This window comes from Chiloscyllium plagiosum, unplaced genomic scaffold (genome assembly GCF_037043375.1).
Source record: "Chiloscyllium plagiosum isolate Xiang-an unplaced genomic scaffold, Cpla_swu_hap1 HiC_scaffold_3, whole genome shotgun sequence".
Classification (NCBI taxonomy): domain Eukaryota; kingdom Metazoa; phylum Chordata; class Chondrichthyes; order Orectolobiformes; family Hemiscylliidae; genus Chiloscyllium; species Chiloscyllium plagiosum.
In genome coordinates this window covers 66,564,781-66,589,672 of record NW_028270141.1, presented here as the reverse complement: position 1 = coordinate 66,589,672, position 24,892 = coordinate 66,564,781, and the positions used below count along the sequence as shown (strand labels likewise).

At 39.4% G+C, this 24,892-nt stretch overlaps 1 protein-coding gene across 1 annotated transcript; it reads left to right on the top strand.

Moving 5' to 3' along the window:
- The first annotated feature begins 621 nt into the window (after positions 1-621).
- Positions 622-24,793, top strand: mrpl19 (mitochondrial ribosomal protein L19). The gene is made up of 6 exons (XM_043683051.2): positions 622-705; positions 4,473-4,596; positions 17,200-17,318; positions 20,303-20,437; positions 21,325-21,506; positions 24,010-24,793. Exons 1-6 carry the CDS (start codon positions 654-656, stop codon positions 24,229-24,231), a joined length of 834 nt encoding a protein of 277 aa, XP_043538986.2. The 5' UTR covers positions 622-653; the 3' UTR covers positions 24,232-24,793.
- Positions 24,794-24,892: the final 99 nt, after the last annotated feature.

Sequence of the window (24,892 nt, the reverse complement as noted above, 5' to 3'; positions counted from 1 at the left end):
GGCCACTCAGCCTTTCAAGCCTGGTCCACTGTTCAATGAGATCATGGCTCTGACTGTTACCTCACTTTCATATTTGTGCTTATTCACTTTCCACCCCTTATCAACAATCTCTACCTTGAAAACAATCAAACTACAGTATTCAGCCTCATATGCCATTGAGCAAGACCAGTAAAATAAACATCTACTTCGCCGAGCATCCTCACAAATATTCTGCTCACTTCTGATGATTTATCGACTTTTAGTAGTCTTTCTAATATTTTCTCTTCATTAAACTTTAGTTGATCAATTATCACCTCTTTCATTGTGACTTAGGTAGTATCTTCTGTGGAAAAGACAGGTCGTACACAGGTAATAATTCAGTATATATTTTTTGGATCTCTTTTATATTAACAGTCAATCACTTTCCATGCTCCGTTCCGTCTAATTTACTTTTTCACTTCACCTCTGAACTCTCTATTCGAGTGCCTTTTTTTCCCCTCTGACTGCATTTCGCCGAATCTCACTAATTGGATTTTGGCCAAGGCTATTCATACTTTGTGCCCACAGTCCTTGTCCCCTTCCTCACTGGTACTTTTACCTTCCTCCTGTCCGCTGTTTCCCGGTGGCGCTCTACTTCGCTTTCCGAGTTTGCGCAGTGAAGAATTGTGGGCAAGATGGCGGCTGTTGAAGTGATTGTCCGGGGTTCGCGTGCTGCAGCTAGTAAACGTGAGTGAATGACGGTTGGAATTAAACAACCGTGAGACCCTCCGCTCCCGGAAACCGAGCGCGCGAGAGATACCCCCGCCCGTCCATTTCCGGGTGGAAGTGACCGGTTGGTGAAGGTGGCCGTTGGTTTTGGCTTGAAAACTTGGTAACGGAGGTTAAATGAGCGTAGAAACAGTTGAAGAAACCTGGCAGCGTCTATGGGGAGAGATGGCGACGCAGTACCAGGTTATAGTCTGATGGAGTCCCGCTCCGAAAGCTAGTGCTTCCAAATAAACCTGTTGGCTCCAAACTGGTGTTGTGTGATTTGTAACTTTAAACACTCCAGTCCAACACCAACATCTCCAAATTACGGGGAGAGAGAAAGTGACAAACCGAAACAGAGTTCATGATCCGAGTCCAGAATGACTCTTCGCCAGGGTTTTCTGTGTGTTTCAGATTGCCAGCATCTGTGTTATTTTCCCTTTTAATTAAATAACTGGGTATATGTACATCTGTTGGTATGGGTAAAGAGGCCCATTAGACGACTCCCATCTGTATTTGGATTTGGCTGAACCTCTCTGAGCAGTAAGTATTGTCTGAAGGCAGTTGATGTACTGCAGCGGGATCATCTCCACAAGGTCCTTGGTTTTAGTCAAAACACTGTGGGTCTCTACTTGGTTTCAGGCATCGAAACTGCACCGACCTATTCACTGTCACTGGCTCCAAATCCTGGAATAGTCTTTCCTATCCTTTCTACTTCATTTGTTGCTCCTGACACAGTGTGTAATGCCACCTGACATCCCTGCTGTCATGCTTCAGCCTCTTTGCATTGACTTTGGCACAACTGGGGAAGGTGGTGGCATTGTAGTATTGACACTGGACTTGTAATCTAGTTCTGGGGACATGAGTTTTAATTCCACCCTGTGGTGAGTTTTGAATTTGGTAATCATCTGGGATAAAATGCTAGCCTGATGATGATTAGGTCACCATAACAAAAAACCCATCTGGTTCATTATTATCCTTAAGGGAAGGAAATATGCCATCCTTGCCTAGTCTGGCCTACATGTGACTCCAAACCTACAACAATATGACTCTTAACTTCACTCTGGGCAATTAGGAGTAGCCAATAAGTATTTAAATAGCTAGAAATGCTCACGTCCCATGAATGGCTTAAAACAAAAATCATTGTCCGTCTCTCTTATGTTATCTGATTCAATGATTTTAATGTCATTACATTTCACTCTTGCCTCTTGAGTTCTAGTCAATGTGCCTCTATCAATAACTCTTTTTGCCCTTATCTCACTGTCTGGGGACTTGGTGTTCTTGTAATTTTCATCAACATGCCTAACCTCAGCATATTCTTTTCAAGATTGTAGGTTTATGTTTAGCATATGCACTAACATCCAATCTCCATTTTCTTTCAAACTTGTATTCATATCCTATGTGGCTGTGACAAAACTAAACTATCCTTGTCATTCCCAACCTGACTGCAAACACCTCTATTTTGTCCAACTGTTTTTATTTGTTTTCATTCTTGTTCATCAGATTGTTATCTGAATATAAGTTGCAATAGTTTTTCTTCATGCACCCACAAATTCAGCCCTGATTTATTCTTGGCCATCACCCACTTCTCATCTGAATTTTGTCCTCTGTGATATTATGTAAAATAGTTTGTCATTTTTGATGTATACACTAAAGACACTCAATTCTACCTCACCCCCATCTCCCTCAATTTATTCACTATTCCTGCCATGTTAACATCCAGTACTGAATGAGCTGAAATTTTCACCAGTTAAATATTGGGATTGCCAAAGCAATGCAGCCAAATATGTAGTGATGTATTGAATCAAAGTTGCTAGTTAGCCTCTTGACAAAGTTCTGTTTTGCAAATGTACACTGTAAGAAGTTTAAATTTTAAGTTGACTGTGTTGCTTTGCCTGGGACCTTCATCTGTAATGCTCTCCTTAAAACCTAATCCTTTAACCTTTTTCCATCTCTCCAATGTTACCTTCTGTAGGTTGGTGTCCATAGCGCTTAGTGCTCCTTGAAAATGCTTCAAGATGGTTTTATTGCGATAAAGGTGCTTATTTTAATGCATATTGTTGCTGGTTGTCTAACAATAATTTTAGGTTACATGCAATGCGGGGATAGCATTTTGAATCCTCTTTAATCCTCAAGTGAGAGCTGATCTTTTTCTTGGTTGTGTTGGGGACCTCCCTTTACAAAATGCACCAAATGTTTAACTAGAGGAATGAGCTTGGCCAGCTTTAAACGCCTAAACAAACTGTAAAGGAATTTCCAGTTTCCTCAATCTTACTTAGCCTTTCTAAAGAGAAGAAATAGGTTTGAGTCAGGTGGAATAGACATATTTTTGGTAAGATTTCCAGTAAGATGGCGGTGGAGTGGGGCTTCTGAGCCTGGGGCTCGTCCACTTTTTGTTTATTTGCTTTTCTCCCCCTCTTCCCCCTTTTCTAATTTTTCTTTAAATTTTAATTTACTTTGTCAGTGAAGAGTTCAGTTCCAGCTACAGCATCGACAGCAGGTAGGCCAAGTATTGCGGACTCAAGGCAGAGGCAAGTTTGGGTTCTGCATCATCAAAGCGCCGACTCATTGCTGCTGCAGCAAGTTTGGCGAGTTTGGGTTCCCAACAGTATCTGCGTCAGGTGCAGATTCATACAGGCAGAGGCAGGTTTGGGCACAGTATGAGATCCAGTTGCATCGATGAGGTGGGCCCGAAGCAGACTCATGAGGGTGTTGTGTTTTGGCAGAAGTCAGCAGCATTGATGGCATTGCATTGATGAGATCCAGCAAGAACTCATAGTCACAAAGTTAAAAATATCACATGACACCAAGTCATCACTCCTTTACCTCTTCCATGCTCACCATCCAAGGCCCCAAACACTCATTTCAGATTAAGCAGCATTTCACTTGTACCTCTTTCAATTTAGTCTATTGCATTCGTTGCTCCCAATGTGGTCTCCTCTATGTCAGAGAGACAAAATGCCGGCTGGGTGATCGCTTTGTTGAGCACTTTCGGTCTGTACGCAATCAGGTCCCCGACCTTCTCGTAGCTTGCCACTTCAACACACAATCCTGCTCCCATGCTCACATGTCTGTCCTTGGCCTGCTGCAATGTTCCAGTGAAGCTCAATGCAAACTGGAGGAACAACATCTCATTTTCTGACTAGGCACATTACAGCCTGCCGGTCTCAACATTGAATTCAACAACTTCAGATGATTATCCCATCTCGACCCCTCTGCTTTCATTCTGCTCTGTAATTTTATTTCATTTATTCTCTTTTTTGTTAATTTTTTTTCACTGTTCTGTACTTCTTATTTCTTGATTGTCTCTCTTGCTCCCCACTCTCTCACCACCTTTTTCCTCTCTTCCCCTTTGCTACCCTTCTCCCCTGTTTTCCATTTTGTCTCTGCTTCACCCATCCCTCACATATTTTGTCCCATAGCACTGGCTTCAGCCTTGGTCATTCACAGCTCCTAATCTCCCTATAATCTCTCTATGCACTGTCATTATCACCTCTTTATTGCTACCTTTGTTTCTGGAGCCATGACTCAGCCCTATTTCTCCCTTTTTTTTAGCTTTGACAAAGCGTCAGTTAGACTCAAAATGTCAGCTCTTTTCTCTCCTTACAGATGCTGCCAGACCTGCTGAGATTTTCCAGCCTTTTCTCTTTTGGTTTCAAATTCCAACATCCGCAGTAATTTGCTTTTATTTAGACATTTTCTACTAGGTTATGCCTACAGTCTGACTTCTTTTCCTTTCATTTTAGGACTTCTGTTTTCACCAAGAAGGTTTTTAAGTTCCTCAACAGGTGATGACAAAGCTTCAAAATTTCAGCCTCCATCAAAACCTGTTATCATAGACAAAACACAGTCTGGAGCAACACAGAGAAGGTAATGTGCAGAAGATGTTCAATATGATGAAAATTAAATAAAGGTTGCTTAAGTATGGATATTTTAATGAATACATTAATCTCAGTAAAATCAATTCCAATCTTTTTCTGTTCAATATTCATCTGTGCTTGAGGGTTAGAAAGGTGCTAAAGATGGAATGCATCACAATCAAAGGATAGGTTCCATAGAATAATGGATTATATAAGTAGGTAACAGCATTAAATATGATTTTCAAGGTATTATGAGATTTGAGAGGGCTAGCAAATTTTACCTTCTTACAGAAATGAGAATGTGATAAACCAAGCAACCCTCAAAATGGTTGGACATGGATCTTGAAAGAATAATTATTAGAGACTACATTTCGATTTACAATAGATAACTACTTAGGGAATCGTAAGACCCAAAAAACATAGGAGGAGAAGTAGGCCATTCAACCATTAAGACTGCATCTCAGTTTGATGGAAGAGTGACCGATCTGATGATCCTCAAGTTCACTTTCATTACTTATCTTCATGACCTGTGATTCCTTTACTAATTAAAAAATTATCTGTCTTAGCTTGAATATACTTAGACTCAGCTTCCACAACTCTCTATTGTAAAGAATTCCACAGATTCATAGCCTCTTGACAGAGGACATTCCTTGTCATCACTGTTTTAAATGGTGACCTCTTACTCTGGGATTATGCTCCCTGGTCCTAGACCTTCCCAGTAGGACAGACAACCTCTCACATCTGCCCTGTTAACCCCTCTAATAATTTTATGTATTTAAATGAGCTTGCCTGTCATTTTTCTAAACTCTAAAAAGTAGCCCAACTCACTCAATCTTTCTTTATAAGAAAATTCCTTTTAGCCCAAGATCAACCTAAACAACCTTTTCTGGACTGTCTCCAATGATAATATAGCTCCCTTTAGATAAGGGGACCAAAACTGTTCACAGTATTCTAGTCATAATCCAACTAATGCCATATATAGTTTCATTTTTAAATTTCATTCTTTTGAAATAAAGGCTGATTTAACATTTGCCTTCCCAGTTACCGTCTGAACTTGTTTTTTAACTTTTTGTGATTTATGCATGGGGACCAATCAGGGCTGCAAATTTCTTCTATCCTTCCCATTTAAATCATAATCACTTCCTCAATTCTTTCTTCGAAAGTGCATAATCTGACATTTTCCCACATTTGCTCCATCTGCCAAGATTTTGTCCACTCACCCAATTGGCTATATCGCTCTGTCATCCTCACCACTGGCCTATTTATCTTTTGGCTCATCTGCAAATTTGGGAAAGTACATTCACTTCCCTAATAAAAATCATTCATATTTATTAGGAAAATTTTTGTCCTGGACCACGCATCCCTATGGCACTGCAGTAGTTAGCAATTGCTATCTTGAAGTGGTCCTCTTGTCCTAATGCATATGTCTTATATTAGTTAGATCTCCCTATCCATGTCAGTATACTACCCCCAATACTGTAAGCCACCATATTTTATTTGATAGCCTAACCCATGGAACCATCTGAAAATCCAAATATATTACATCGAGTGTTCCCCTTTATCTGTCCTACTTGTTACCACCTCAAATAATTCTAACAAATTTGTCTGAAAACTGCTGAAACTGAGCATTGGTAGTGGAGTAACTGAGTGGTACCACATCCGCAAACAATCAAGTAGGCTCCTTTGTTCTGAATGACGTTGAGCTGTTGTTGTCATCCAGGACATAACTCTTGACATGTGCCTTAAGGACAAGCTTTCAGAAGTCAGGAGGGGAGTTATTTGCTGCAGGATTCTTTGTTTAGACACTGATGTATTGTAGGAAATTTGACAGACTCTACTGGAATATTGTGTTCAATTTGGTACTCGTCCCTGCCACAGGAAGCATGTAAAGTCTTGGCAATGAGATACTAAAGTTCTATGGTTGAGAAACATCAATTGTGTAGGTAGATTGTCAAAAGTGGGGCTATTCACTATAGAGATATTTGAGAGGAGATTTCATGTAGGTGCTGAAAGTAATGAGAGATCTGGATTGCGCAGAGAGGGAGATAGTCCTGTCCTGTAGCCACCAATAAAGTACTGACAGCACAGATTTAAGGTGATTGGCAAAAGAACCAAATATAATAGGTAATTTTACACTGACTCATTAGCATCTGGATTTAACTGCCTAGACTGTATGGTGAAGGTTTGTCCATGGTAGCTTTCGAAATGAAATTTTGATAATTATCTGGACAGAAAAAATTAGAATGTTATGAGGAAAAGGTAGGGGGGTGGGAAGTGCTTAGTTGTTTTTGTAGGGTGCTGTCACAAACATGAGAAGCTAAGTGACCTCTCCTGTGCTTTAACTATTCGGTGAGTCTATATGGAGACAAATTCCAGGTGAGTTCTATGCTTGGTTCCTTTCCCATTATCTAAATGCTCATTTGGTTACATCATCTGACAAAATTTGCAGGTACTGACAAACAGCAAGTTCTGTCTTATCAACCTCTTCTTGATGCCTTCACTGCCACTCTACTATTATTTTTGACAACCACTCTTAGATGACCTACAGTTCCTTTTACTTGTTTGGGAAAACCAAGTTGTTGCCTTTATTTGCCCTCATAATCTTGTGATCTCACCACTCTTTTCTCCATCATCCTTTCTTGCCATTGTCTCAGGCTGAATCAAATGAGCACATGAAAGTGCTCTGCAAGAGCAATTCTGTTGTTCCCCACTCACCTCCCCTTTCCTTGATGGTCTTCAACTTGTTTGTCCTTTAGCTGCCAGTCCAATTTTGGTTTGAAAGCCATCATTAAATCTTTCTCCCCCACGCACACAAGCAGAACCATTCATACCCAAGTACTAGCTGATGATGTGTAAAGGTCAGCTTCTGATTTTTGACCGAAAGATTCTTTTTATCAATATTTATTTTACTCAATAGGATGATGTGAGCTTTGCTGGCTGGGATGTATTGTCAATCACCAACTATTCTTCAGAAGGTGGTGTTGAGCTGGCTTCTTGAATCATTGCAGTCCATTTGGCGTAGGTGTACCCAGTGTACCCAGGGAGGGAATTCCAGAATTTTGATCAAACAATGTAGTTCAGTCACGATGGTGAGTATCTTGGAGGGGGGAGCTTGCAGATGATGCTGCTCCTATGTATCTGTTGCCTTTGTCTTTCTGAGTGGTAGTATTTGTGGGTTTGGAAAGAGCTGTCTGTGGGACCTTGGTGAATTTCTGCAGTGCAGATTGTAGATGGTATACAGTGCTGTTACTGTGCATTGAGAGTGAGTGAATGAATATTTGAGGATATGGTTACATACAAGTAAACCGCTTTGCCCTAGATGGTGTCAAGCCTTTGTTGGAACTGCACTTGTTTCGGCAAGTGGGAATTATTATATCAGATTCCTGACTTATGCTGTTTCTTGGTGTACAGACTTTTAGAAGTCAGGAGCAAAGTTACTTTGACCTGCTCTTGTAGTATAATAATTTATTCTAATGAATTTGTTTGTGACAAGTGACAACCACAGTATATTGATATTGGAAGATTCAGTGATGGTAATGTTCTTAGGAGAAAGTGAGGACTGCAGATGTTGGAGATCAGAGTCGAGAGTGTGGTGCTGGAAAAGCACTGCCGGTCAGGCAGCATCCGAAGAGCTGGAGAGTCTTCCAGCCACACAGGATCAATGTGGATTTCACCAGTTTCCCCATTTCCTCTCCTGTCACTTTATCCTAGACCCAACCTTTGAAATTGGCACCGCCCTCTTAATGGTTTTACCTGTCCATCTTCCTTCCCACTTTTCTGCTCCACCCCCTTCTCCAACCTATCACTTTCATCCCACCTTCATCTACCTATTGCATTCCCAGCTACCTGCCCCACCCCGGCCCATTTATCTCTCAGTTCCCTTGGCCCTCAAGCCTAATCCCTGATGAAGGGCTTGTGCCTGAAACGTCGATTCTCCTGTTCCTCTGATTCTGCCTGACTGGCTGTACTTTTCCAGCACCACACTTGTAGTGTTATTGAATGTCAGGGGGCAATGGTTAAGTTCTCTGTTGTTGGAGATGGTCATAGCTTGTCATGTATGTTATGACATTGTTTCTCACCAACTGTCAGCTCAAACCTGTAAATTGTGCAGGTCTTTCTGCATTTGGACATAGTCTGGTTCAGTGTCTGAAGAATCATGAATAATGCTGAACTTTATACAATCATAAGCAAACATTTCCATTTCTAACCTTATGATGGGAGGAATTGATTATGAAATATCTAATGATGTACAGTGTTCTGGTGTAACATGATAGTTCCATTCCCATGCGATCCCATGTTTTAAACATGATCCCATGTAACAGCAGAACACTAGGTTTGGAATCGCCTTATAGCTAATACAGATAAGGAAAGTTTGCATTCTACAAATATTGGTCTAAATTATTCAATCATGTTATAACCAATTTGCATTGAAGAGGCACACATTATAGCAGAACTAATTATATGACTCTACCCAGAAGAAATCCTGCAGAAGTGTCCTGGAGCTGAGATGACTGACTTCCAACAACCACAACCATTTTCCTTGTATTAAATATGACTCCATCCAATGGAAATTTTTTCCTTGGATTTCCACTGACGCTAATTTTGCTTGGGCTCCTTGATGCCGCACTTAGTCAAATATTGCCATGATGCCAAATGCAGTCTCAGCTTCCCACCAGAATTCAGATCTTTTGTCCAAAGTTGTAATGAGGGTCAGGAGCTGACCTGAGCAGAATCCAAGCTGAACTTGAATGAGCAGATTATCGCTTAGCAAATGCTGCTGGACAGCACTGTTGGTTACCTCTTCCATAATCTGACTGATGATTGAGAGTAGACTGGTGGGCGGTAAATGGCTGGTTTGGATTTGTCCTGCATTTTGTGAACGAGACATATCTGGATAATTTTCTACATCTAAACAAAATTAGAAATTGCTGTAAAATCTCAACGGGTCTGGCAACAACTGTGGAGAGAACGCAGTGTTAATGTTTTGATCCAGTGACCCTTCAGAACCAGTTTTGTTTAGTGTTTAATTTTCCACAGTGTTAGATAGATGCTAGAATTGGAGCTGAACTAGAACAGGTTAGCTACAATGTGGCAGTTCTCGAGCAGAGATCTTCACTACAATTACTGGAAGTTGTCAAAGCCCATTTCCTTTGTAGTGTCGAGTACGTTCAGCTGATTCTTGATATGTCATGGAGTGAATCAGATTAGCTTAAAGTATCTGTACTGTTGGCGACTTGCACAGTAAAATGCCAAGTTGGATCATTCCCACTGCATTTCTAGCTGAAGATTGTTGCAATGATGTGCTGGATTCACCTGTCACTCAGAATGGAGGGTTTTGAAACCTTCTTCTCCAGCAAGTCATTTAATTGTCTATTACCATTGACAGTGGGATGTGGCGGGTCTGCAAGGCATACGTCTGATACATTGGTCCTAGAATTTCTTTGTTTATCACGTATTTCTTATGCTGTTCGGCACATACATAGTTGTGTTGTAGCTTCAGGTTGAGACCTAATTTATAGGTCTCCTGCCCTGCTCCTGGCATGCCCTCCTCCATTCTCTATTGAACTAGATGATTCCCCAGCTTGATGGAGTTGGGGATATGCTGAGTTATGAGGTTGCTGACTGTGTTTGAGTACAACTATGCTGCTAATGACCCACAGCACTCTATGGATGCCCAGCCATGTTCAAAATCTTCTCCATTTTGCTTTATGGCTGTGTTACAACACAGTTGAGGATGTCTTCAAAATAAAAGATGGGACTTTTTCTCCACAAGGTTTGTGTGGTGGTCACTCCTACTGACTCCTACAGATCCACCTGTGGTAGGCAGATCAGTGAAGGTGAGAGCAAGAGTTTTTCTCCTTTTATTGATTCCTTCACCACCTGCCACAGACCCAGTCTAGTAGCTGTGTCCTTTGAGACTTGATCAGCTTGGTTAATAGTGGTGTTGCTGAGCCATTCTTGGTGATGGACATTTAAAGTCCCCCACCCAGAGTGAAGTAAATTTTATGACCTTGCCACTCTCAGTGCTTCCTCCAAGTGGTGTTAAGCATGGAATAATATTTGCTATTCCAATATTTGGGGGCGGGGGGGGGGGGGAGTGGTGATGTGTGTGTGTGCCTGCGCCATGAGGCTGTATGGTGTCAGACTTCAATGTTGAAGACTCCCAGGACATTCACGTCCCAACTGCATACTGCAGTGCCGTCACATCTGCTGGACCTGCCTTGCAGGTGGCATAGGTATAGGAATGTTGTTGTCTTAGGCACTATGTAAGATATGATTCCATGTATGTGACTTTCTCAGGCTATTGCTTGACCAGTCTGTAAAATAGCTTTCCCACGTTTGCCACTAGCCCCCTGATATTAGTAAGGATATGCATTTTGTTAGGTTTTGCCACTGTTGTTTCTGGGCATATAAATTGGTACATGTAGTTTGTCAGTTTCATTCATTTTTTGAGACATTTTCGTGGCTGGATACAGCTGTCAGGCTTGCTGGGCTGTTTCAGAAGGTAGTTAAGAGTCAGTAAGAACGTTGTGGGTCTGGAGTCCCGTGAAGGAATGACCAAATAACAATGTCAGGTTTCCTTCCAAAAGGCAGTTGATCCAGATGGTTTTAGTGACAAATAAACTGGTTCCATGATCATTATTAGACTTTAATTCCATATTTTTAAACATTCAAATTCCACTATTTATCATGATGGGATTTTAATCCAGGACCACAGATCTTTAAAGAGTATCTAATTACTAATCCAGTGATAAAACTACAATGCAATTATTACTTCCCACGTGTATTAATTGGCCCCTGATGTTTTGCTCACAAATTCTTAATTCTTCAGATATCTAATGCTACTTATGGAGGTAGGGTTGGTGAGATCATTCTCGTAAGAGTATTTTGCACAATTGCCATTTTCTTATATGGGCCATCAGAAATGATCGTCTGAAACAGCAGTCTCTGCTGAATTCAGAACCATAGCCAGCAGTTGCTATCCATTATGGGCAGTTCCCAAAAACTGACTTGGATTTCACCCATTCAAAATCATTATTTTTGTATAAACTGAGCCCCTACTTCTTATCTAAAAAGTTGATTTCAAAAATTCAACTTTTAGACAAGAATATATGTTGCAGGTGCTAAAGTTTTCTCATGTCTCTTTGACTTCTTTAACCAGTCACCTTAAATTTATGTCCTCTGTTTCTTGATCTTTTTTCCAATTGTACATGTTCTTTTCTGTGTACTTTGTTTTGTCCTTCATGATATTGAACACCTTTATCAAATCTCTGATCAGGTTTCTCTGCTGTAAGGAGAACAATTCCAACAGCTCTAATTAACCATGTAACCAGAGACTTTAATTGCTAGCATAATTCTTATTGATCTGTTCCGCACCATCTCTGAAATCTTCACTGCCTTTATAAAGCATGGACACGATACTTGTATTGAGGCCAAACCATAAGGTACTTTGTAACTTTTTTTTGTTTGTTTTTGTACTCTGCCCAGAATCCTCATATGTCTTTTTATCCACTCTTTCAACCTGCTCTGTGACCTTCAATAACTTATTGTATGCCTCCAGGTGTTTCTGTTCTGGTATCCTCTTTAAAATCATACCCTTTATATTCCCTTCTAGAATTGATAACTTCATACTTTTCGACATCAAATTTAATCTCCCATTTGACAATGTATTTGAGCACCATACTTATATAGTCTATCATCTCAGTCTGGCAGCAGTAGGAGTAATGCCTTGATGTTACCTTCACCAGTTTCACTAAGGCATTCACTTAGCTGGGAAAAGGTAGTCTATTGAAGTGGAAGAATTTGGCTTCCTGTCAAAGCTGCTCATTGTAATCTCTTTCATGACAACATGAAAAGTAACGTCATTTATGGTAGTGCAACACAAAAACCTTCTGTAAAACTTGCATTTTGGAGCTGACACTTTTTGCTGCTTTTATATCTTCAAGTCATGCACTTAGAGATGAGTGCTGATAGAAGAATGTTGAGTTTTGCCCTAATGAATTTCAAGACAAATATCTATCAAATCTTCATTTGAAGAGGTGCTGTCATATTGCCAACTTTTGTTCAATAATTATCACTGAATACTGAAATCAACATATACAAAAGCCTTAGCTGTTATGTCCAGGCTGAGTAATGGTGTGAAACAGCAGCAACCTTTTAGAGAACTCCAAGTGTACCAAGGCTGCATTCTCAGTGTACTCTTCCACAGTAGTGACATCTGTACACTGAATGCTGAGAAAGGGTTTAAGTTTTCACTTTTTCTTTCTGAGACAGATACTTGGCTTCATTTTATAGCAAAGGCAACATGAGAAAACGATGGGCTAATTATTTTATTATTACTATTTCAGTAATCCAGAGACCCCGGCAATTGGTGACCTTTAACTTCAATTAATAATTCTGGGATGGAATACTTGTAATGGTGGCCATGAAACAATAATTGATTGTCATAATAACCTTTCTGGTTCACTAATGTCCATCCCTGAAAGAAATCTGCTATCTTTACTTGATCTTTCTACATTTGACACACACACCACAGTAGATACAAATATACAACTTAGTCAGAAGTAGGCCATTTGTCCCTTCAAGCCTGTTCTGCCTTTTAATAAGATCATGACTGACCTGTTTATGTTCCGTTTCTCACCTTGTGTTCTATACTTCAGCTAATAACAGTATCCCATATGCCTTTATTCCTATTCTGTAATCTTCAAGGATCTGGGGATAAGCACATCAATAATGGAATAATGATGGATCAGTTTAGCCATTCGCCATCCCTCAGGCACCATGCCTGTGGCCAGAGAGAATCTGAAAATTACTACCAAGACCTCAGTTATCTTCCTCATTGCCTTACTTAACAGCCTGGGATATACCTAATTTGGATGGTTTTATCCACTTAAGGTTGCCAGATCAACTAGTACTCTCTCCTCTCCTCTCTCTGCCCCTCTCTCTCTCTCTCTGCCCCTCTCTCTCTGCCCCTCTCTCTCTCTGCCCCTCTCTCTCTCTGCCCCTCTCTCTCTCTGCCCCTCTCTCTCTCTCTGCCCCTCTCTCTCTCTCTGCCCCTCTCTCTCTCTGCCCCTCTCTCTCTCTCTGCCCCTCTCTCTCTCTCTGCCCCTCTCTCTGCCCCTCTCTCTGCCCCTCTCTCTGCCCCTCTCTCTCTCTCTCTCTGCCCCCCTCTCTCTCTCTCTCGGCCCCTCTCTCTCTCTCTCTCGGCCCCTCTCTCTCTCTCGACCCCTCTCTCTCTCTCTCGGCCCCTCTCTCTCTCTCTCTCTCTCTCTGCCCCTCTCTCTCTGCCCCTCTCTCTCTCTCTCTCTCTCTGCCCCTCTCTCTCTCTCTCTCGGCCCCTCTCTCTCTCTCTCTCTCGGCCCCTCTCTCTCTCGGCCCCTCTCTCTCTCTCTCTCTCTCGGCCCCTCTCTCTCTCTCTCTCTCGGCCCCTCTCTCTCTCTCTCTCGGCCCCTCTCTCTCTCTCTCTCTCTCTGCCCCTCTCTCTCTCTCTCTGCCCCTCTCTCTCTCTCTGCCCCTCTCTCTCTCTCTCTCTGCCCCTCTCTCTGCCCTCCTCTCTCTCTGCCTGCCCCTCCCTCTCTCCCCCCTCTGTCCGTCTCTCATATTTTGTACTCCTCCACCCTGATCTCCCTCCCCCTCCCCCTCTCTCTGTCCGTCTCTCTGATATTTTGTACTCCTCCACCCTGATGTCTACACTTTGTTAGCTTTGTTTATTTAGAGGCAGATACAAAGTCATTGTTGAGGACTGTGCCCAAGTCTTCTAGTTCCACATGCAGATTATCTCAATGGGCCTTACTCTTTCCTTATTTATTCTCCTGTTCTTTATATAATTGGGGTTTCCTTTCTTCTATTCACCAATGCTTTTTCATGCATTCTTTTAACTTTCCTAATTTTCTTTCAAAGTTCCTCCCTGTCCATACTACATTCCTGTTGGTACTCTGACACACCTACTGCAAAGAATGTATGCTGCTCCCTTATTTAACAAAAGCTCTGGATAGATATCAACTGGAGTATTGTACTTAGTTCTGATCAGATGTAAGGGTCCTAATTGAGTGCAGAGAAAATTTACCAAAATACTTTCAAGGATGAGGGGATGTTGGAGAAGCTGGGATTATTCTCCTTGGAGCAAAGGAGCTTGAAGGGAGATTTAAAAGAGATATTCATGATTATTAGAGATTTAGATAGGATAGTCAAAGAAAAACTGTTCTCATTGGTATGAGGACTAGGTGACACAGATTCAAAGTTTTAAGGAATGCAAAAGGGAATTTAAGGAAAAACCATTTTTAATACAGAGAGTAGTAATGAACTAGAATTCACTCCCCACCAGGACTTGGTGAGGAAGTGGGCAAATGGGACTGACAATTAGTCTGCAGTGAATCCACATGGACCACATTGAATATTCTTGTTTTGTGCAAAAATGACTCTATGGCTTCAACTTTGTTGTTAAGTCTTTATGTGGAAGTTTATCAAACACTACTATTCTATCAAAATCACTCCAGCTGAACATAGTTTTCTTCAAATCTGTGTTAGCTTTCCTTAGTTTCGTTATACTATGAAATGACTGTCTTTCATTAGTTAATTTTTGAATGTAATGAGATCTAGTTGAGCAGGGATAAGTGAGTGTATATAAAAGTTCTTTAAATCTAAATCTAACTTTGGTTCTACATAGGAGGAATTGAACAGAAGATAAATAGATACTGACGTATATATTAATCAAAGGCTTCAGCCAGGATTATGAGTGCAGTTTTGGTTTCTTGATGCAACTGGGATATAATAATATCCATGTAAAAACTGCAGAAAGCTTACAATAATAACTTGCATGTTCAAGTCACTATATAAATGCAAGATGATGCAAGGCATTTACAAAGAAATAGTAAGAGGAATGGAAATACAGACAGAAAGTGATTTCAGGAGGTTTGTTTGCTGAACTAAATCTTCTCATAAGTTCTGAAGGAATGTGGAGAAAATGGGATGTAGAGTTATCCAGGCAGTGTGTTTCAGGGCACTAGGCAGCTGAAAGCTGTACCACACAGATCAGGGGATGGAGTGATGCACAAGAGACCAGTTTGAGAAGCTTAGAATGTATTGAAAAGAAAGCAGGTTTGGAGGTTTATAGAAGTTGGGTTTAAAGATAATTTAGGATTTTAAGTGTAATGGATTAGAGACAGAAAGCTATGTGGATCATCAAGGCCTGGATGATGGCCTGATCTTAATGCAGATCAAGAAAGTGTTATGGACCAGGCCAGACCCCCTCAAAACACTTTAAGAAGGTAGGCCAGACCCTAACTTTTTCTTATTTTAAAGGCAGATGTAAAGTGGATATTCCAAAAGTGATGCAGCTGGTCAAACCACTCTGCTTTAAGCAAAACAGAATTTATTTGCACAGTACGGTTGAAACGCAAACAAAAGAAAACAAAGTTTAGAATAACTTAACCATTTGGAAACCCAGCTGACTCAAAATCACAACTTAACGAAGGAGCTGTTCCATTACCTGCAACATCCCAAAATAATACCCCTTGGCAAATGGTGATTTCAAACTTAGGTTCTTACAGGCAGGAGAGATTTCAGAGAGATGAATCAGGCAAAAAACATCAGTTAAAGCATGGAACTGTTTTTCACAGTAACAATTTCTGTCCTACCAGCAGTTTCTGACTGCCTGCTAAAACAAACCAAACTAGTAAAAGACCTGAACTGGGATAACTGGCTAATCTCCTGCCATTGTTTAGCCATTTCCAGAAATATTGGCACCTCTGCCTTTCAACCCCCTTGGAGAAAAAAAACAAGGACTACATAACCTTGTTAAAGGGGCAGCATTGTCACAATAGACAACAATAATTTAAGTAAGCTTACATTTGTTTTTGGATTTGGCCAGCAAGGATTTATGGAAGTCATCAATTTTGGAGATGAAAAAGGTGTTACTTTTAAGAGTTTCCAAATTGTGGGAACTCCAACAGAGGTGGAATTAAATAGTCTGTGTAAGTGAAAATATGATGCTTAAACCCAAAAAATATAGGGTCAAGGTTTCTGATTCAGTATTAAGAGTTTGTTGCAGATATAAAAATTGACATTAGTCTTCTCAAAGTTCACCTAGATTAAAATAAGGGTAAATGTTTTATGCAAAGTCAATTGAGGATGAGTTAATAGAGATTGAAAGTGATAGATGGAATGGACATTTTGATTGGGATCCAAATTAAAGAGGCCATTATATTATCAAGCATTAATTTACGAGAGGGAAGGAAAAAGTTTATTCAGTGCATTATCCCAGTGGAATGCTTTGTCATATTTGATCGATGGTGCATTGATTCAGCATTTGAAAAGGTACAAGACAATTACTTAAAGGCAACAGGGAATGGAGAGAAAGTAGGAAAATTTGAACTTACTTAGGGAAGAAATAGGACTTGGCAAAATTATCTCCTCATAGGAATCTACTTTAGCCATAGCTGGAAAGAATTGACTGGTCCCTTTTTGTGCTGAAATTCCTTATTTATGGAAGTGGATTATATTTAATATTTGATGCTTTAATAGAAAGTATTTTACAGAATTATTATTTTCCATCCTTAAGTTAAATGCTAGATCCTAATTGCTGAATAAATTAATGTTATAATTCTCTTAACAGGTTTGTAAGTCCTGAATTCATAATGCGGAGAGGGAGGACAAATCCCCTGAAATTCAGCATAGAGAGAAAAGATATGATTCAGAGACGGAAAGTATTAAATATACCAGAATTCTGTGTAGGTTAGTAATATGCTTAATAAATTGTATTTATACATATAAAACTGCTGGAAACACATTGTAGCATTGGGATGTAAAAGAATTAAATACAAATACATTTAATGTGGTACAATATAAGCCTCAGGATGAATATGTATTTGTAGCAACTAAGTATAATTTCATTCCATTACAAGTTGAAGTTATATTTGCAAAAATCTTTACTTTATGAACATTTTTAAAGTGAGCTTCCATTTTAAAATGTTTTTGTTCTCCCTAAAAGTGGCAAATGGAGGTGGGAACACTGAATTTCCAATGTAAGGATTTCCCCCAACTGTCCTTAATCATAATAGGGGAGTGTGGATGTTAAAATTGGTGATTGTATGATTTGTGTGTCTTTCTCATAGACTTGCTTAGTTTGAAGGTTCCTAGCTATGAAAAAATGTATCATTGCTGAGCAAGAGTAATTAGTCCACTGGGCCAATCTGCCATCTCAGTCTAACCATCTATTGTTCATAGGAGTCATACAGCATGGAACAGACCATGGAACAAACTAAACTAGTCCCACCTGCCTGCACTCAGCCTTTAACTGTCCAAACCTTTACAATATCTCGAAACCTTTCCAAATCATGAACTTATCCAATATCTTTTAAACATTGTAACTGTACTTGCATCCACCATTTTCTCTCTCAGATCATTCCACACATGGATCTGTGTAAAAAAAAAAAATGCTGCCCCTCATGCCCTTGTTGAATCTTTCTCTTCTCGCTTTAAAAATATGCCCACTGGTTTTGTCATTCACCTAATCTATGCCCCTCATGATTTAACAAACTTCAATAAGGTTATCTCTCAACCTCCAGTTTAAAAAAACAGTCCTGGTCTTTCCAGTCTATTTTTATACCTGAAATCCTCCATTCCTTTCAAAATCCTGGTAAATTTCTCTCCAGTTTAGTAATATCCTCCTTATGGGGTGACCAGAACATCATACAGTACTCCAGAAGACGCCTCACCAATGTCCTACACAACCTCAATGTGACTTTGCTCGGACTTTTTGAGTGTAGGAGTTGCAATGAAGGCACGGATGCTACACACCTTAACCGCCCAGTCTACCTATGATGCAAATTTCAAAGAATTGTGTACCTGAACCCTTAGGTCTCTTTGTTCTACATTACCCAGGGCTCTTCCATTAATTGTATAAGTCCTGTTCTTGTTTGAAATCACCAAAATGCAATACCTCTCATTATCCAAATTAAGCTCTATCTGCCAGCCAAGTGATCAAGAACTCTTAGAACTCTTAGTAATCTTAGATAACCTTCTTCACTTTCCACTATATTATCACTTTTAGTGTCATCAATAAAGTTACTAACCATGCTTTCTATATTCTCATCCAAATCATTTATATAAATGACAAACAAAAGTAGACCAGTACTGATCCCAGTGGAACACCATTGCTCACAAGTCTCCAATCCTAAGAACAACACTCCACCAGCACCCTGTCTGCTACCATAAGCCAATTTTGTATCCGATTGGCAAGTGCACCCTGAATCCCATATGAACTAACTAATTAGTCTATCATATGGAACTTTTGTCTATCTTTTTGGTTACTTCATTTAAAACAAAACTGTCAAGTTTGTGAGACATGATTTTCTTCGCACAAAACCATGCTGACTATTCCAATCAATCCTTACCTATCCAAATGCATGTAAACGTTATCTTTCAGAATAGCCTCCACCAACTTAACCACCGTCAAATCAAACTCACCGGTCTATAGTTTCTCGGCTTCTCCTTACAGCCTTTTGTAAGCAATAGCATGACGTTAGCCACACTGCAGTCCTCCAATATTTCACCTGTGTTTATAGATGATAAAAATATTTCTTGATTCGTGGCTGTTAGGCACCTTGAATTTATGTTACTGACTGAATACATATTAAGTACTTCAGAGCTGGTGCTATTGTAATTTGAAGAAGACGATCCAAATATTAATAATTTTCTGCACTTCAGTCTCTTCTGTCCTTTCTCCATGCTCTGTTTATTTATCGTAAGGAACATCATATTTCACTGCAACTGTTGTTTTGTTTGTTCACATCAGGCTGTCGTGGATAAATTTGAATTTAGAAAGCAAAATGCTCGATTAGGGAACTTATTTGATATGCTTTAATTCAAATTTGTGAATAGATTAGATTAGATTCCCTACATTGCGGAAACAGGCCCTTCGGCCCAACCAGTCCACACCAACCCTGCAAAGAGTAACCCATCCCGACCCAGCCTAATGTGAACAAACAAAATAGTTGCTGTGAAATATGATGTTCCTTATGATAAATAAACAGAGCATGGCGAAAGGACAGAAGGGACTGAAGTGCAGAAAATTATTAATATTTGGATCGTCGTCTTCAAATTACAATAGCACCAGTTCTGAAGTACTTAATGTGTATTCAATCAGTAACACAAATTCAAGGTGTCTAACAGCCACGAATCAAGAAATATTTTTATCATCTATAAACACAGGTGAAATATTGGAGGACTGCAGTGTGGCTAACGTCATGCTATTGCTTACAAAAGGCTGGAGGGAGAAGCCGAGAAACTATAGACCGGTGAGTTTGATTTGACGGTGGTTAAGTTGGTGGAGGCTATTCTGAAAGATAACGTTTACATGCATTTGGATAGGTAAGGATTGATTGAAATAGTCAGCATGGTTTTGTGTGAAGAAAATCATGTCTCACAAACTTGACAGTTTTTTTTAAATAAAGTAACCAAAAAGATAGACAAAAGTTCCATATGATAGACTAATTAGTTAGTTCATATGGGATTCAGGGTGCACTTGCCAATCGGATACAAAATTGGCTTATGGTAGGAGACAAGGTGGTGGTGGAGTGTTGTTCTTAGCACCCGGAGGAAACCCATGCAGACAAAGGGAGAATGTGCAAACTCCACACAGTCGCCCAAGGCTGGAATCGAACCTGGGACCATAATGTGTCTTCACTGTTTAATATTTTCACCCTTTTTGCCAATAGGAAGTATCCTTGCTGTTAGTATGGCAGACAGTAATGCTAATAACAAAGTCAACAGATTTGTTGGAATCTGCATCCAACGATCAGGAAAAGGTTTAGGAGCTACCTTTGTCCTGAGAAACATCATAGATGGTCAAGGTATGTTTTTAATGATTGCCATTAAATGTTTCGATTGTGAAGATGCTGATAATTTTAGTTAAAAATAAAAACTTTTACAACAAGCTTACTAATTAGAAAATATCAATGTGTAGGAATTTAGAAAACTAATCATTTTGACTTGAGCTTGTAAATATAACTGTGTGGCTGCTCAACCTGTAAAATTTCATCTAAATAGGAAACTGGCTTCAGAAGCCAAAGTGCGAGGGTCTGAAAGATTATGATTGCTTCTAAGTCGTACTTGTAGTAGATGTTAAAATTTGGCACAACTGTTTTTTCACTGTCTTTGATTTTTTGCCATTTTGAGATATTTGAACTAATTTTTTTATTATTTTTATTTTCAATGGTAAAAAGCATAGGAACTGCTAACTTTATGAACTGCAGGCAGAAATTCATTGTCACTTTAAAAGTAACTTCTGTTACTTTTATGGTACAATCTCCATATTGTTTGCTTCTAGGGTAGGCAAGATCATGTTTGCTTTTAATTTTGCAAGATTAGGTTGAGCACTGACACTGCATTAAACTGCGACATTGGTGAAATTGCTTTGCATTAACACTAAAGTTTTAATGGAAACGTACTGGTTCGTTCTCGTATGAAGTTTGAAATTTTTTTTTGAAACATCTGTATTGAGTTCTAAATGTTTTAATTTGTCTTTATGCCTTTTATATATTTTGTCTCTTGAGCAAATCTGCAAAGGGACAATAATACCAACAATAATGAAAATATAAAGGAGGTTGCAGGGAGTAGCAGGACCATCTTTGGTTCAGGGTATATTGGCAATTATCAATGAGGCAACTTGCTCTGTAGTTATTGCTTTTTATATCTTGATGACTTTTGATTAAATTCATTGTGTTTCTTATTCTTCTAGGTGTTGAGATCTGCTATGATATGTATAGCCCTCGAATACAGCAGATTGAAGTGCTGAGGCTAGAAAAGAGACTTGATGATAACTTAATGTACCTCCGTGATGCTCTACCAGAATACAGCACTTTCGATTTTGACATGAAACCTGTACCTAAGCCTATTAGTGCTGAGGTCCCTATCAATTTGGTATGAAACCACTTTATCAGTGAAAGTTATACAAACATTTGATTTCATTATTTGATTGTGTATATTTTTCAACTTTTGAAACTCTCAAGAATATTCCAGGCTAGATCATAAATGATTGTCAGTGATGGTATGACGTGCACGCTGGCTATGATAAGTTGGGGAACATCAATAAAAGGATGATGGACAGGCAATGACAATTTAAAGAGCACATGAATGAACCGCAAGAATTGTTCCTTTCTATCTGGCACAAAAATAAAATGGGAAATGTGACCCTATCATTGCTAGCAAAGGAATTTAGGGATAGTATTAGTTCCATGGAAGGATCATACAAATTGGCCAGAAAAAGTAGAGCTGAGGATTGGGAGCAGTTTAAATGTCAGGAAAGGAGAACATAGAGTCTGAGAGTCAGTTATACAGGGAACATACAAACAGATTCTAAAAGCTTCAATATAAAACAAATTGAGAACAAATGTAGGTCCCTTACAGTCAGAAACAGGGGAAGTAATAATGAGCAACAAAGAGATGGCAGACCAATTAATTAAATATGTACATTGGTTCTGTTTTCACAAATGAGGATGCAAATAATGTCTCAAAAATGTTGGGGAACACCGGATCCAAAGAGAGGGAGGAACTGAAAAGGATCAGTATTAGTAAGCAATGGTATTGGGAAATTTGAGATTACAGCCCAATAAATTGCGATGGCCCAGTAATCAAAATCCCTAAATACTTATAGAAGTGAGCATAGACTAAGTGGGTGCACATGTAGTCATCTTTCAAGATTCTGTGGACTCTTCTATGGAACAGTTCCTATGGATTGTAGGGTAGGTAATGCAAGCCCACTACTTAAAAAAAGGTGAAGAGAAAACAGGTAATTATAGATTGGTTAGCCTGACATTTGGTAGTGGGGAAAATGCTCGTATCCATTGTTTATGCCCGAAACGTCTATTCTCCTGCTCCTTTGATGCTGCCTGACCTGCTGCGCTTTTCCAGCAACACATTTTTCAGCTCTGATCTCCAGCATCTGCAGTCCTCACTCTCTCCTAAAATATTTAACTGCAAAGCACTTGGAAACCAGGGACAGTATTGGACAGTCAGCATAGAATTACGAAAGGAAAATCATACTTGACACATCTAAAGTTTTTCTGCGATGTCACCAGTAGATCTGATAAGGGTTAGGCCGTGGATGTGGTTTATTTGGACTCAGCAGTCTTTTGTTAAGGTCCGACATGAGAGATGAGCATGTAAAATTAAAATGCATGGGTTTGAGATAGTGTTTTGACATGGATAGAAACTGATTGTCAGAAAGGATGAAACATATCTTTTTCTGAGTGCCAGATAGTGACTAGTCAGATATTGTTGGGATCAGGCCTTGGACTCCAGCTATTCACAATATATTTTAGTGGTTTAGATGAAAGAACTAAACCTAACATCTCCAAGTTTGCCGTGAGGCAAGGCTTGGTAGGAAGTTGAGCTGTGAGGATGTAGTGTGATTGGACAAGTTGATAGATTTGGTAAATGCATGGCAGATAAATATAATGGGGGAAAATATAAAATTATTTACTTTGGTAGCAGGCAATAAGTAGCTCGGTCATTTTTGCTGACAGAACATAGGTATTCCATAAAGTCATGTACTCATCTCTAGACTGGAGACATGAAATGCAGACTGGGCAAACACTTCACAGAATACCTATGTTCTGTTCGCAAATATGACTGAGCTTCTGGTTGCCTGCCACTTTCAACACATCACTGTTTCCAGGCCAATTCTGTATTTTGTGTCTCAGGCTTGTTGCAGGCTCAGCGCTAGCTGGAAGAATAGCATCTTATTTTCCAGTTGGGGACCCTGGAGCCTTCAGAACTCAATATTGAGTTTCATCTCTCTTTATTGTTTACTCCATTAACCCCTAGTCCACCTTCAGTATATGTACCACTTTTTCCTAGCTACAATCAATTCTGATGAGGGGTCACTGAACCCAAAACATCAACTATGCTTTCTTTCAATATGTGCTGCTGAGTTTCTCTGGCAATTTGTTTTTATTTCAGATTTGCACCATCTGCAGTTTTTTGCTTTTTTGCAAACATAGGATGTTCTCATTACCTGAGGAGTCCGGGAGCAAGAGTCATGGTTTCAGGATATGGGGTAGGCCATTTAGGACTGAAATGAGACATTTCTTCACCTAGAGAGGAGAGAACTTGTGGAATTCTGTAACAGAAAGCAGTTGAGGTGAAAACATTCAATATTTTGAAGGAGTTATATATAGTTCTTAAGACTAAAGGTTTAGAGGGTATGGGCAGAAAGTGGAAACAGTACTCGGTTGGAAGATCAGACAAGATTATACTGAATGGTGAAGCAATCTTGAAAGGCTGAATAGCTCACTATTTTGTGTCAAATTTGATTAAAGTATTTCTTAATTGCAAAATGTGGGTGCAAATAACAGTGCAATCTCTAAAATCAATGTGTGACATGCTTCTTAGCTGCTCTTTTCCCTTTTGTTTTAAAAAACAGCTGAAAGTAAAAATGAAACCAAAACCATGGTCAAAACGTTGGGAACGTCCACAATTCAAGGTGCAGGGTATACGATTCGATTTATGCCTCACAGAAGAACAAATGGAGGAAGCCAAAAAGCATGATAAACCTTGGCTTGAATATGATATGATGAGAGAATATGACACATCCACAATTGAGAAAAATATGGAATTGTATTTACAGAAAAAACTTAGTAAATGAGAAGTATCCCTAGGAATCAAGCACGACCAGTAAGATTGATACTAACATTTTTGGTTTTTGAGACCCAAATAAGACTATATTGTCATAATTTTTTAAACTTCAACATTTTCATTTACATAAATAGGTTAGTGTAAGTGATGCTCACATTTACAAAAGATACCTGCAGAATTTGGCTTTGAGAGCATTTGCTAGGAGTGATCAATGAACAGAAATGTTGAACTCTGGTGCTTTTCAATGTTGAAACCAAATCACTGAAATATGTAATGTTTTTAAGGTGTAATAATGTAATACAGTTTAAGTCATTTTGTCCTAGCGGTCATCAATCTCTGCAATTCTATAAAATTGACTTGAAGGAAAAAGATATTTAATTCATGTATGAACAAACTTCAGGAATGAGCTTCATTTTAATTTGTTCACTTCTAAATGATGCACCTGGGGATAAAGTTGAACAAAGCTATGGTTACAGTACGGGGACGAATGTTCAAACTTGAACATATTCCACAAATCTTGTAGTACATCTTTGTAAATCTCAAAGTATTAAAATGATCTACATTTGCACTTAGCCCTTGTCTGATCATTTCTGCATCTATTGAATGGGTAGTTTTCAAAAGCATATAGAGCCAAAGGTCTCAGTCTGGATCACTAGTTCTTGATTGGGATA

Bases quoted from the DNA above. Each gene is read 5' to 3' on its own strand.
- mrpl19 (XM_043683051.2), top strand. From the start codon at position 654: ATGGCGGCTGTTGAAGTGATTGTCCGGGGTTCGCGTGCTGCAGCTAGT. The intron at 17,319-20,302 runs GTTAGTAATATG...TTTTGCCAATAG, and splicing joins TATACCAGAATTCTGTGTAG to GAAGTATCCTTGCTGTTAGT. The intron at 21,507-24,009 runs GTATGAAACCAC...TTTAAAAAACAG, and splicing joins CTGAGGTCCCTATCAATTTG to CTGAAAGTAAAAATGAAACC.